The sequence below is a fragment of the Spea bombifrons genome, chromosome 1 (genome assembly GCF_027358695.1).
Source record: "Spea bombifrons isolate aSpeBom1 chromosome 1, aSpeBom1.2.pri, whole genome shotgun sequence".
In the NCBI taxonomy this organism is placed as follows: Eukaryota; Metazoa; Chordata; class Amphibia; order Anura; family Pelobatidae; genus Spea; species Spea bombifrons.
The window spans coordinates 37,155,278-37,171,043 of record NC_071087.1 but is presented as its reverse complement, the minus strand read 5'-3'; the positions used below and the strand labels follow the sequence as shown (position 1 = coordinate 37,171,043).

At 35.7% G+C, this 15,766-nt stretch overlaps 1 protein-coding gene across 1 annotated transcript in view; it reads left to right on the top strand.

The window, feature by feature from the left end:
- Positions 1-15,766, top strand: part of HHIP (hedgehog interacting protein) — a 54,025-nt gene that overhangs the window by 9,892 nt on the left and 28,367 nt on the right. The window contains exons 3-4 of the mRNA XM_053460884.1: positions 5,372-5,528; positions 6,659-6,860. Of these exons, the coding sequence (XP_053316859.1) occupies positions 5,372-5,528; positions 6,659-6,860 (359 nt within the window). The remainder of the gene's footprint in view (positions 1-5,371; positions 5,529-6,658; positions 6,861-15,766) is intronic.

Sequence of the window (15,766 nt, the reverse complement as noted above, 5' to 3'; positions counted from 1 at the left end):
AAGAAAAATAGAGAGATGGATGGAGAGCTAAAAGCTAAAGGATAAAAAAGTACTTTCTCATTGGTAACTTAGATGTGCCAAACTTTAATTAAACAGACTTGCCAATTGTTTAATATGTTTTATTAGGAAATCCCTGCATTCTCCTTGTGCCCAACAGAATATTCCCATGAAAACCGGTCTAAAGTCCTTTATGACAATTGTGATCAATGCAGAAGCATGTTGCTACAATGAAGCAATCATTTCCATATTTAAAAACATGACTTGAAAGGCAGTGTATGATTGATTACGCTTAACCCAAGCCTAGCCTGCCCTACGGACCCCTCAAATTAAGCCCGGTAGCCTTTTATACCTCACACTTACCATAATTGCAGATCAAGCAGCCGATCCAATGCTTTAGTTGATGGCCACATGCTGCAGTAGTCTAGGGGAAAATGAAGGATTGTAGCGTGTGGCGCCTTGCACCATGCTGACCCGTGCACACATGTCATTTCTTGGCTGTTGGTCTTAAAGTCCCAGCGCAAATGTTTACACCAGTACATTGTTGGGGAAACTAGCAATCATTTCTACTTAAATGCCCTCACACCTTCAGTATGTAGTTCCATTCCTGCTTAAGTATAAATGCATGTCAGATTCAGGCCTATATACAATATTGCATAACATCACTAAGATGTTTTTCTTCCCCTACAAAGTTCCATGTGTTTCTATTGTTGTTTGTATTTTGTAGGCCAAGTTGTTCGTATCTGCATATGTTTTTCTTTGAAAACATTTTAATGAAGTAATTGCTTTGTGGGCATTTGACCATGCTGAGTTGCCATGTACATTACCGCTATTTACATATGTAAATATTATTACTGTCTTTATAAACTGTAGTTCACAAGGTTTTTAAAACCAGCGGGTAAAGCACATTCCTAAAAGCTAAGAAAAATATGTCTGACTTGTCATGGTTGTTTTAGTGTTGATCGCAGATTTGTCATTGTAGATGTTTGACCTATCTGCTTAAAACATCAGGACATAATCAGGAAGGCATCATACTACTTATGGCTTTGTGTGGTTCTTCGGTGTGCAGCAAATTCATAGCAAAAAAAAGGAAAAAAATGCAGAAAAAGGGTCCATGCATCGTACTGCATGTAGGATGTATGTGGAAAGTACAATCATCTACAGGGCTGAACCAGGACCAAAAATAGGACATGAATTTTAATTTTTTTTTAGAACTAGGGCTAATTTACACTACAGGGCCAAAATGTTTTAATGTTTTTGCTATGTATGTTTTCCACTCTAATTTTTGTTTTTAGATTTTGAAGGACCACAAACCAATGTTTTAATACTTTTGGATTTGTATGCGCAATGGGTTTTTTTTATATAAATTTCTACTTGAATTACATTTTTCACTTTTCAAATGATTTTTTCAACCTATTTTTGTACTGCTCTTTATAAGACATTGGTGCTAGACATATAATACTCTGTAGACCCCAGCAATCTCTGTTGTAACCAGAGGGGACCCCTGATGATGTCATGGTAACATCAATTGAGTCTATTTCTTATTTTTAATAATAATAAATATGATTATTAGTGATATTATTACATGTATTTACCGTATATAGGCCGCACCCTAAAAGTTTGGTGCTTTTTTAAAGAAAAAGTTTTTTTCTTTAAAAAAGCACCAAAAAAACATGCTGCCACTCTGTCCCCCCCCGAGATATGCTGCCACTCTGTCCCCCCCGAGATATGCTACCACTGTCCTCCCTCCCCGAGATATGCTACCACTGTCCTCCCTACCCGAGATATACTACCACTGTCCTCCTCTACACAATACATCTACGCAATACAACTTGTATACGCGTATTGCGTAGATGTCCCCCGCCGGCCCCGCAAGACACCCGGGAGTCTGCTCCGGTAAGTCAGGGGGGGGCAGACAACCTCCCGTGCCGGCACCATTCCCCCCCCCCGTGGGAAGTGCTGGCAGGGAGGCTGTCTGAGCATTTCGGGGTGTAGGATGCAGGTCCCTTGCACCGCTGCGGGGGATCTGTATCCTAACCCCGCTGCCTGCCCGGCGCCCGGGACTGCATGTCCCGGCCGTCGGGCGCTAGACCCCGAAAATATAGGCCGCACCCCCACTTTAAAGACTTAAAGTGGGGGAAAAAAGTGCGGCCTATATTCGAGCGAATACGGTATTTATAAAGGAGGAACTTTATTTCCTCTTCTTATTTTGATCTTTCTGCCTGCTGATCACACAGAACACTCTCTACTACATCGATCAATGTTTAGGATTAAGGATTAGCTGCCTACAAATTAAATGACAATGTGATTTCTGCAATTAAAAAATACTCTAGTAGACCACTGAGCATTTGATCCATGTGGCCTATGGTCAAGGGCTTGCTCATCAAGGGACATAAAAAATATATATGTAATGTGGTGTTTACGCAGCTCTTCATTTCTGAATAATTAAAAAAATATTTCGTATTACTGGACAATTCTAGCCATTTGCATAAAAATGTCGGGTAGAAAAAACCCTCTACATTCAGCTATAATAGTGTTTTCCTGATATTTTAAAAAAAAACTTTTATTAAGTCTGCTGTATTGACATAATAATTCCAAATAGCAATACTGCGACTCAAACAAACAAGGATGGTTCTGGGCAGCGAATTATCAATTTAGTAATGCACAACAGTTTGCTTAGGAAAACCGTATTGACAGTTTGACCTCTAAACTTTGTTTTCAATAATAATATTAACTTTGTTTAGATTTCTACCAAAATAAATAAGAATTCCCAAGAGTACCTAACAAATTTGGTTAACCAGAGAATACAAGCAGCAAATTCTTTCTCTCAACAATATGTTAACCCTTTGAGTTGGCCTTTTAAAAATGATAATGCAATTAATTGGCTACACAGCACCCTGGAGCAACACACCACTGTACTTTTGTGTAACTTTGAAGGGATTAGAGACTGTTCCATGGTTTTAGTGAAAAGAAGATCAAAGGTAAAATAATGACCCAAGCTTAGTTTAAAAGTTGTGTAATCAGCCAGAGAATCTTTATAACTGAATTCTTCTACTTTTTCAGCACCCAGGGGTTTTAGACATGTCGTAGGCGTGCATGACAGAACTCCTGTCTACTAAATGATCTCATAAATCTGCATGGAGAAAATAATATTGTTTATGGTCTTTTACCTAAATTGTTTAATATCCAAAAGCAACCATGCATTTGGTAACATTAATGAGATATTTAATAACGAGTGCCAGATGGGTGTGCTACAGCAGTGTGCCCAAACACCATATCACATCGTGCCACTGTATTTTTAAAAATCTTTAAAAAGAGTAAACACAAAAGAGACTGATAAATGGATGCACATTGACAAATTTTATTATTAGACCCACTTTCAACTGGACATTCATCAGACAGTAGCAAGCACATTGGTTACATTGGTATTTATTGAGCTCTGGTGCTATAGGAAAATGGTAGGCCCCCATATATCTATCCTGTTTTGGATCACAATGGGCGTGCTTGTGGTACCTTAATAAATCACCTACATTGTGCCAGGAATATGCCAATGACAAACAATTTGAATATGGCTTATTAAATAATTATAGAGTTCATTAGCCAATGTCATAAGTGTAAGCTTCAAAGGATTCTACTTTTTAAGAGAGAAGCTTTAAGGGCCTTGTGGCCTCATACATGCATGGGGTGCAAAGGCCTATGTTATGCATTGAAATGACTATATTAAACTAGTTTGGGTAACGCCCTGCAGAATTTTGGTCATTATAGAGGGGAATTGGCCACGTGCCGTCAATGTGATTAATGTGGGCTTAAGGAATCATTTAAAAGAAATACTTTTACTATTTTAAAGAATATTCTGTGAGTATTCTGCGTTCTAGCAAGGGTTAAGAAGAAGGGGTATCAGAGTGTAGTGCCTGAGTGTAGTGTGGAGGAACACAGGAGCCAGAGCTGCTGGAACCTCACTCCCCTGATCAACATATGTGGTGACGAATGACAAATTTATTTTTCTACAAAGGCTGTGTATATGTAAAACTGCAGAAGTGCATCAAGATGTCAAGTGCTTTTTGTGACCACCCAAGCTGCTTTGAAAGATAACCAGATGAAAGCATAACTTTAGCACTGGACAGAGCCATGCTGTTCTACAGAAAAGGCGAAAAAAGAACGATCACTAGAATAATGGCGTCAGACGCTAATAATTATTGTTAACATTGGTTATGAAAAAATGACAATGCCAGAGACATGTCATATTGGGATACTTGCCTTTTAGGGTCAACAGATAAATGAAATTGATATTTTACTTATATTTTATTATACATCAGTGCTTTTCTAATAGACAAGAAAAACAATAGGCTTTTCTTCTGCTATACCACAAAAACTTTCACAATGTAATAACCAACGTGCGTGTGTGTTATTGTACAGTTTCATGGGGGGGTTAAAGACAGGATCTTACTGCTTTAAAAGGCCTTCCTTTATATGTATATATGTTCAATGTTTAAATGTCTACCATTCTACCCAGCCATGTGACTTTCTAGCTCAGGTTATATCCTACCCTTAGCTATGAGTGATTTGGTAAATGAAGATACTCGTACAGGGTTAGGGTGACACATCCTAATTAGAAACAACTCCAGTGTTTGGTAAAATGGTAAACAGTATCACCTTTGAAGTAGATTGGTAGGATGCGTCTTGCATGGATCATTTACTAAGTGAGAAGTGGAGGATGACCTGTTCTAGTGAACCACGATATGATTGGACGGCAACCTGCAAGTGACCAACACAACAAGTAGACAATGTATTGTGATTCACATTTTAGAGGGCTTTACTTAAATTTGAAACATCCATTTTATTTGTGTAGAAGTGAGTGTGCGTGCAGGTGAGACTTTGTAATACACGTTAATAGCTATGCAACAGAAATACTTGGTATGCTGAAGCGTTAAGATTTCCCTTCGCTGAAAGTAAGGGGCCCAAACCCTGAAAACCCCTTTTCAATAATACAATTTACAGTTGACCACAGAATAACTAGCAGGGATGAGATTTCATGGACTGCCTTATTGCAAAGGTGCGGACTTCGATTATTACAATTCTAGAATTATAAAAAAAAAACAGTGACAAACATTTTTCTTTTAGGATGACAACTGATTTATATACCCCCACCTACAAACACATAAAATAACTCATTGCACTGGGCCAGGGAAGGGCTTTGCGTTAATAACATTTGGATAGTATTCATTCCTAGTAGTTAATTAATTGTTTTGCAAATAACACCAATTATAATGGATTTTAATTAAGTTTCTTTACCTGTAAATATGTTAAAATATAAATATGGAGATAACTTACTTCATGCTCCTAAATGTGTCCTGTATTTTTGTATCTCACTCAGGTTTACTACAAACAACAGCAGATGAATTTTGTTTTTATTACGGCACAAGAGACAACAGATTATGCTTCCCGGATTTCCCAAGGAAACAAATAAGAGGTCCAGCATCAAACTACTTGGACCAGATGGAAGAATATGACAAAGTGGAAGAGATCAGCAGGTTCATAATGATAAATGCTATTTAATCTTAAAGAAAAAAGCCTTTCACAACTTTTTGTGGTTTGGACAGTGAATTAACTCGGTCTGTCCTTATGTTCAGCAGCTGCGCCCTCCAGATGCTTTGCTCATCTGCTGTTTATATGATTCCTTGGGAACAAATGCCTCTTTAATATTTCGGATGCTTGTCATGCTTTCCCGTTTGTCATTATGGACTTACTTCCGACTTGTGTGGCTCACCCACATTTTTGTTTATACATTTTTTTTTTTTACAAATTATCATTGCTGATATTTAACGAATAGAGAAACTAAATGTGATCCCATATTTAAATTCTGAATGCTGTAAAATAATTTCACAGAAATAAGTATAGTTCATGGGCTTTGTGATATTAACGGGACAGTAGTACCCAACTTATTCTTTTAGACATCCGTGTGGCTCTAGTATTTGCCTCACTGCTACCAAAGCTTTCTGCCTTACCAAAGGCTTATAAAGCAAATTTTTAATCCAGCAATTTTCTGACCTAGAAATTAATTAATTAATTAATAGTAATAATAATATTAATAATTAATTGAACGGTGCTTGAGTTTTATTAGAACTCGGCTGAAACCCAGTAGCAGACATAAATATATATATATAAATATATATATATATATATATATATATATATATATGAAGTTCTGAAGCTGAATCTGAAGTTCTGAAGTTCTGAAGCTCAACATCATTGAGTCAAGGGATTCTGGCATGTTCAATTGCCAAAATGCATTATTTGACAATTAGCAATGTTTTACTCATCAGTGATCAGATTAGGTACTAAGTGAATAAGCCTCAGTAGTTTAAAACATAAACTTTTGGTACACTGAAAAACATTATAAAGTCAGAACAACTTTTTAAATATCATGGATCATGTGTATAAAATTATAACTTGATTTACTTTGGCAACAATTTAACCTTTTGTTTACTGAAAAGGGTAATACAGAAATACAACATATTATTTGTATTTTGCAAATAATCTCTATGGAACCTGCTTATTATTTTGTATTTATGTCTGTATGTATATTTATATTTACACAGCACCTAAACTGTAGTTCAGTTTGACAGAGATTATATAATATGTCCTTTTTTTCTTTTTGTAGAAAACACAAACACAACTGTCACTGCATTCAAGAGGTTGTGAGAGGGTTAAGACAACCTGTTGGAGTAATGCATAGTGGAGATGGATCTTATCGACTATTTATCCTTGAAAAGGAGGGCTACGTGAAGATCCTGAGTCCTGAAGGAGATCTCATAAAGGAACCTTTCCTTGATGTACATAAAGTAGTTCAAAGTGGAATAAAGGTCAGATATTTTTAGATTTGTGCGTATGTATTTGATGATTTAACAAAAAAAAAATCTATAGTGACTTTAAAATAAGAACAACTTTGTTCGACCCTCCTGATATTTACTAAACATCATAAAATAGTAATGTAACAAGGTTTGAGTGATTAAAAGGCAACTATAATTATTGATAATCGTAAATACTTTGTTGACGTCATAAAACTGGACCACTGCTGCACCTAGTTCACCTAAATCAGGCATCAAAAGCTGTAGTGAGTCATAAATTCTGTATATGACCTGTGATTTAGCTGTCCTACTTCATCTGAAGGTTGTCTTCTTCTGGTGGTCCAGACCTTATTAAAAAAAAAATTAAATAAATATATATATATATATATGTTTTTTTAAAGTCATATAGATTATAGTTAAATGTATTGTTCTACTTAAACAAAATGTTAATTTAAGAATTATTACGTCTTTTATGTTTCTAATGATGCAATAGTACTAATTATACAATAAGATCTATACCTTTAGTTCTTAGTTCTAAACTTACACTTAAGATTTTATTAGGATACAATGTTATAACTATATCCCTACATGACATTGGTATATGAAAAAAAAACTCATGTACCCACAGAAGTAGGAACTAGAGATACTTTGGGTCACCAATATCTCTCCCACCACCCCTATTGTTATAAATGTGAAATATATTATGAGAGGGTTGTATGATAAGGGAACCCAAAGTGTGTTCAAAATGTATACAAGAACAGTCACACGTTGAAAAAGTTTAAAGCAGATCTCACTGTTTAATGTATGTGCCTAGAGCTGCTTAAAATGTATATCATGTTAAATAGGCGTGCAACAATAGAACATATAGAATTGTTACAATCATTCAAATAAATGACCATAAATGAGGCGTTGACCATATAATTCAAATGATGTTGATTATCAAAGGCTGACTTTATAGACATTAGACACAGTAAGGTCGGAACTTTAAGGAACTCATGCTTTGCATTATATATTTTGACTGTCAGCGACAGTTGTGTATCCCAAGGTAACGCACTTATAATAATGTGTCGGGTGTATTATATCTGTCAGCAGCCTTCAGCATTAAGATCTATGGAACTTAGAAAGTGTGTTTATGATCCCTTGCCAGGACATTTGGTTTGGCTTCAGCTGTGGTCATTTCATTCCTCATGGGTAGCTTTGAACTAGTTATGTTTGGATAACTCCTATTGCTGCTGTGAACTCATGTGTTGCGGGGATCAATATTATATTTTATTTGTGTCTTACAACAATGTTGTTTGAAAGGAAAGCCAGTCTCACAGTGAGGATTCAAGTGTCAAGACTCCAGCGTAACAGATGTTGTAATAACAGAAAACACTGTTACGTCTGTGAGGATGCAGATAGACAGATAGGCATAGCATAAAAATTACCATGAAATGAGATATTATTTTTACTCATTATATGTACCAGAGAAATGCTGAAAACCATTAACCTGCCAATAGGGAGTAGCTTAAAATAACATTTGCACTTTAATGGTTACCCTAAAATTACATTTTAGAAACCATGCTTTCAAAAGACAATTGGTATCGTATACCTTTCATCCTCTTGTGACCACTAATGAAATTCATTGAGTATATGAATATCTTTCAACTTTTGAACATTTTTTTTAATGAGTGCAGCTGGTCTCAAATACTACCTACTACTAAATCCCATCATGTCTGTATTATTATGTAATAATGGTCAACATGGATAAAACATCATCATTTGTAGCGTAGGTGACAACTAGAAGAGAATTCATTTTTTAAAGGACCTCGGATTATGATTAGGTTTCATGAATAAACAGAAACAAAAGAAGTTGAGGGTACTGCTTGCTGGACTTCAATCGAAAGGGAAGTGGGGACAGTAAATGTGACATTTATCAGCCCTTGGCCTTAAAGTGCCAGGGACAATTTTTATATCCAGTCCGTCCCTGTATATGGCTAAGAACTGGCTATATGAAAGGATTTCCTGAAAATGTGTGTTTTAATAGGTAAGGCCTGGTATAAATTATTAGCTGACTTAATAGAACAATCTGAGTCTAGGTAGAGTATTTTCTATAGGTGGGCAAGCTGAAAGTCACAAAAAGGGAGCCACTGGGGCATATGTTTAATGCCTTGATTGTACACAGGATACATATAACAAAATATATTGGCATGCATGTTATTATGACTTTATACCTGATTTATAAAACTATGTATCATGCTTTCTAAGAATAATGAGGAATTACTTTAGTTAGAATCACCCTGGCATTGTATAATAGGAAGTTGGATAATATAAAAATAGTCGGATCTTGGATTGGTTCCCTGTGAAGCATGACAGTTCAAGACCAGCGCAGTTCACATATAAAAGCAGTAGCAAAGCCCTACATTTCCAATTTTTGGACGATGTTGAAAATTAATACACAAAACGCATGTAATCTAGTAATATGAGGACCAATTCAGAGGCGATAGAAATATTATTTTTCGCATATATTTTATTTAGCTTAGATAACTGCGTGCTTGAAACAAAACTATAGGTTGCGGGTACACCCAAGCATAGGTGTCAATTATTATTAAAGAATTGACAATAGGGGAGATATATGCACATTAAATACAATAAGATGGTATCTAATTACTAAATGTAATTGCTTTTAAATTTGAAAGCTGAAGCCATGTGTACAAGGCATATTATTGTCTGTGACATTGCGACACACTGTATTTTTAAATTTATAAGGAAAGAAATGCAGTCTGTCATAACTACATATGCATTAATTACTGTTATTACTGGGAGGGGTGGTATTGTCAACCCAGGTGTTGTCTCCATCTTTATTACTCCATAAATCTGGTTTGAGAATGTAAGTTTCTCTGACCAACCGCATACCACATCTACACTCACACGGCAATCCAGGTGGAGGCAGTCACTTCTTCTGCAATGAAATACTCCGTTTACCAGATGGGTATAAGGAGCTCCAACTTGCATCCCTTTTCTAGGCCTGGAATGAAAACAAGTGGTGAGAGTGAGAGAGGATCACTTGAGCTGTAGTTGCTTATCGGCATAAAAAAATAGAGGAATTTATGTATAAATGTGAATCACTTAAAAAGTGGTCCCTGTCTCTATTGTAACAAGTGAACTATTTGTGCTGATTTGGCCATTTCACTGTTTCTGCACCAGAGTCACTTTCTAATACATAATGCTAACCCCCAGAAGACCCTGAGTAGAAACCAATTACAATACGGTTAATACGTGTGGAGATAAACTGGTAGACCGGTATGGTCTTAAGCAGGACAGTATTTTTTTAGAATTGACCACCAAGAAGCTACTTTCCAAAGACAGAAACAAGTGCATTTAAGGAAGGGATGCAGAAACGAGACAAAAGTATGATTCTGTGCACACTATCCTTCCGTGTCACATCCAGGTGATAATCAATTCTTCTCACTAGAGTGTAAATCGATACTTGATATCCCTCTCCAGTGTGTTTGCTGGAAATCATGACTATGAACGAGTAAAGGCACATCCTGCTTGAAATGCTAGCATTTTTGTGGGGATGCCCCTTCTCCTTGGAAGCAAAGAATGCCAAGGGAAAGGCCATTAGAAACCAAGATGAACAAAACATGTTCCCTTCTTCTGGGTTTCTGTTTTTGTCCTTTTGTCTTGGATTTCAGGATCTGGAAAAGACGATAGTACTTCATTGGTTTACATACACATGTGTGCATTTCACCGTTCTCTGTTTCCTTGAGAGGAGTCCCAAGGAGCCAATTAACCTAACGTGTTCCCAAACAATTCTCTGTTTGGAAAGAATCATTTTCAGTGTGGGTGTTCCTTGAAATTGTATGCCTCATACCCTGTTATTACTGAAATGTGCTCACTGCACTTCAGAGTGCCAGTGTCTCTCATGCACTGTATAGATTATGGCTGTATCCCACACACAGTGCAAGATAATCCCTATTTTGATTTTGTTAGGAGTACAAATCCTTTTTAAACGTTTAGTAATTTCAAAAATGTAGAAATCCCATCTGTATCTATAACGACATAGCGTAAACAGAAATTGCTTAATTTAAATGTTTTAATTAGTGATTTATTTGGTTAAAACAGTAGTGTGGCATGTTTAAAGAACATTTTTTTTATTTTATTTTTTCTAAAAATCAATGCTATATTTCTTCTTCATAATGCCAGACTAGAAATTGTTTTTCTTCCTCCGAGGCTTGTCTATTTAAGCACAATAAATACAAGCTCTCTCTAATTGCATTTGCAAAATCCTTGGTTATCATCCTGCTGATTTGTTTTTCTTGGCAGTTTGCTGCATTTCAAGAGTTTGCAAACTTTGAAGACGGGAATAATATGTAAATGATATGTTTAATGAAATTATTGCAAATCTGCATGTCTCTTTTCAGCGCTAACTGCTTGTTGATTCGGAAACCCACCAAGTTGGTATGAGGCCAGACAAGTATATTATTTGAGGATTGTCGGGTTTCACTAAACCGTGCATGCTCAAGAAAAATGACAATCCACCAAATAACAGCAAAAGCATTTATTTTTGAATACCGGGCTTCGCGGGTACATCGTCCTAAAGGGAACACCTCAGTAAATGTATACAGTATAATTTGTATGTATAATAAAATAACTTTATGAGACGGTTTCCATTATAGGCTCTCTTAAATTGCAACTTTAGTAAATATACATGTAAAAGTTTTAATACCAGGGCGGTCTGTAGTTTATTTGAACGTATTCTGGAAGAAGGGGAGAAATTTTCCTTTGTATTGGCACGTAAGCGCTCGTGTGACCACATACTCAGCACAGCAGGGAGTGAAAAGTGACAAGGAAAATATTATTAATATTATTATTAGTAATATTATTATTATTGTTGTTTTATGTGTGAAGTGCATATTAGTTTATATCAGGATTAGGGTGTCAGCTGACAGGAGTGTAATGTTGGCTTGCAGAAAATTGCTTCTTTTTTTGCTATTACTACTAATATACACCAGCTAATACTCAAACATATGCATATATTTATTTGATTAATTTCGACTAATTTCAAAAGACCTTTCACGGATAAACTGAATTAAAACAGAACAGCCTTTTGTTTTTAGGAAACATGCGCTTTACATGTTTTAAAGTAAATAAAGAGCCAGCGGCAAGCGAGAGGCACTTTCTTTTTATGGGAGCCGTTGGGGACCTTGACATTAAGTCAAATGACTTAGTGACTTATTGATATGTTTTTTTGCTGGTTATTGATATGTATTTAGGTAACTACGTCAGTAATTTAAAATAACAGCACAGTATTTTGTTTATACAAGCCAATGTATACACATATCAACTGCAGGTTAAACACATTATTGGGAGCAGAACGTTTATGGTCACGATAGCAAACGTTCCGAGCATTAGAAAAGAGGGGCTGAGGAGTGAGGATTGCCACTCCAAAAGAGGAACATTTTAAGCGCAGAACAGTATTTCAAAAAAAAAACAATATACATCCAATAAACACTGATAAACAAATCATTTAAGAAAGCAGATTGCGCCAGGCAAAGAATGGGGACCTAGCTTTTTCAGGGATGAGCTTCCACATAATTTACCAAGCAGCATTTCAGAAACATAAAGTTTGATTTTCTGTCCTTTTTGTTTAATTATGAAATGCTATTGAGTTAATTATCCAGTAACAAACTTAATCTATGAACAAAGCAGTACCTTTTCCAAGGCATGAGCACATAAATCTTCTAGATAAGTCTTCATTTTAAGTAAACTGTAGGTTCTTTGGCACCTACAATGCAATGCTTTCCAGTAAGGTAGGGTGAAGTTGAGGTGCAAGCCATGCACAAACTCAAATGTGTACCTGTCCGCCACATGAGGGAAGTCCTCACACATGGAAGCCGGAGTTTGTGCTAGTTTTGTACATGTCCACACTTGACAAGAAAGGCTAAGCCAGGAGTTAAGCTTAAGCCTGGCAGAAGTTCACACCCACACAGCCAGCTATAGGTTCAATATTTAATCAAATAATCAATAAGTAAATAAAATTGGCATGTATGTACCTTTAAGGCAAGGCTCCACAACCCCAGTCTTCGAGGGCCACAAACAGGCCACATCTCTTAGATATCCCAGCTTGAGCACAGATATCAGAGTTGAACATTAATTAAACCACATGAATTAAGACAGAAATATCAGATTTACTGGCTTGTAGCCCTTGAGGACTATAATTGTGCAGCTTTGCTTTATATACTGCTATGGAGGTAACAACCAAATTAAACATGGATAAAACAAAAACGAGATGGAGAATTATGTTTAAACAAATTAAACAGCCAAAGTAAAATAAATGTGTACATTTACTGGGAACACGCCACCCCATGTTGCTCAACACACATCTTCAGCCTTTCACATTTCATAGTATACGCAATACTTTGTCAGAGTCCTGCTGAATTATCCATGTCATAGTTATTCAGAAAGACAATGTATGGAGAAAAAAATGTAAAAAGTGGTAAATACGAATTACTTATTCTGAGGAGCCCACTTAATCTACTTATACAGATGGGGATATTACTTGCGTTCGAGAAATGGTACATCCACAGTGAGGTCTTCAGAATTTTGTTTATTTAGAACATATTTTATTTTATAAGTAGATAGGGATTCCTAGATACAAAGTTTACATTTATTAAAAAGGGATTGGGAGGCCACTAGCAGTGTGAGTTATGGGATACAGCCAGGAAATGTTGCTTCAAAAGTTATTAATTGTTATTTAACACTGTGACTGAAATGCTTTACAGTTTTATGAGCTCATAATAGCTCATTATGTGCTCGTAATAGTTGTTATATATATTGGTTAATAACAATAACATAATTGGCGAATAATAATAACAGGGAAAAACAGGGACAAAATAATACTTGTTCTAGGGCACGATTGATGTGTTCTTCAAGTAAAGAAAAACATCAGGGGAGGAATGAGAGGGTTTCCAAAGAGGGACTATCTCTCCGGAAGAAGGACGCCTACGAAGATTCTAGTTTGTGTGTATGAGGTGAAATATCTTTATTAAAAGATAGCAGAAGATTAGACCTATGTATAAAGACGGCATATTTTATCAAAAAATGAAACCACAATGAATGTTTTGTGTATATTTTAAAGTAAATTAAATCGTTTACAGTCAAAAGAAATACTTAAACCGAAAATAAAAATGGTATTAACTCCACACTGCAACTACAAAGTTAGGAACATTTTGGGCCAAGTGTGTTACCAAGAGTATAATTCCTCTAAAAAGCTGCGTCTTAAATTGTTTGAGAATATTATTAGAACCTGGACCATTTGTTGAAATCCCTAACCAATTAATGATCATGATGACATTTTTACTATGCTGCTCAAATAATTTATATGATTGCTAGAGGAGACAGGTTTAAGAAACACGTAATAATTGTTCCAATTAACAATGATTTGTTGTTAACACATATTAGTAACTTAGAATAGACCCAAGCGCCACGAAATTGAATTCACTTGTGTAAGGACACTCATATTAAATTATTGGTTTTATTACTATTGCAATAATGAATCAGTTATAGCGCATGAAGTAAGTGTTTGTTTAATTATATACATGTTTTAGCTGATTTTGGTTTTCATTTGACACGTGTCGTGCAAAGGCTTTACAATAGAAATATAGTTAGACATTAGTAATATAAGTGAAACAGACAATCTCAGCTTCCTGGCTGCATAGTAACCAACCATAACAAGCAATAATGGAGCACCCATCATTAAAATAAGCAATAATGGGCAGTTACGACAATAAGGTCAACATCGTTTTATAACTGTTAGTTGGCATATGTGAAATGCATTACTTCAGAATCTTTTTTTTGAGAGGTTATTAGTATTATTATGATTATTATTTATTACTCAGTCCTTTGTGCTAAATGATTTAGCCAACTTTGGATCACGGTTGTGGGAATTAAAAAAAAAAAAAAAAAACATCTATATGGCCTTTTAAAAGTAAGGGTATTTAAGTTTACATTAAAAAGTGTAATATACACCCTATTTGTCAGTGTCCATGCATTCGGAATACCAGAAACTCCATAACCGATGCAGTAAAGCTGAGATCATGATGATCTTATATTATTCTCTTATGTTTATTCTTTGATAGTAAAATGGAACAAATTGAGCAGAAAAGAGATTTACTCTTTTTACGTTTCATAATTTTTACATTAGCTTACTTTTAAAGGGCTTACTTCAGTGGAATAATAATTCTTGCTAGACTCATTGGCAAAGTTCGGTTGCAATAAGAGGTTTTTCATTAACTGCGAAATTAGAATTAGGATTTTACAGCTTTATGAGAAATCAGTTGGCGTAGTTGATGTGAAGTCCCTGATATGTGTAAAGCACAGCTGTGCCGATTCATTTTGTTACTTTCTGTCTAATTAAGTGCTAGGTACTGGGCTAAAAAACATGCTTTCCACACATCATTATTAAAGTGTAGACATCTGTTTTGGCACATTCCCTGGTCTGTTCCATTCTGAACCCTGACCTAAAAGGGGCAAAGGTTACTTGCCTCCGGAAGGTGAAGCAATATGGCCTATCATGCCCATCAGTCCTGTTACCTTTCACACAGAGTAAACCTTGTTGTATAGGCTGAAAGGGATATCCACCCGAGCTTATTTAACCCTTTTAAGGAAAGGTGATGCTCCAGTGCTCTTAGTGCACGTTTTTCTGACCTGCCATATCTGTTTGCAAGACCTTAATTTGACGTACCAAATGTGAGAGCGGTAAAGGGTATAGTATATAACTTTCAATGGTATGAAAAATATTAATACTGTCAACAAACAATAATGTTATTCACTGCATAATATGTTTCAGCTTAATTAATTAACCAATAATCACATTATTAATTTTAAGTGTGCTCTGCAGATAACTTACAGTTGAGTGGAAAAATCCACCAAAGCAG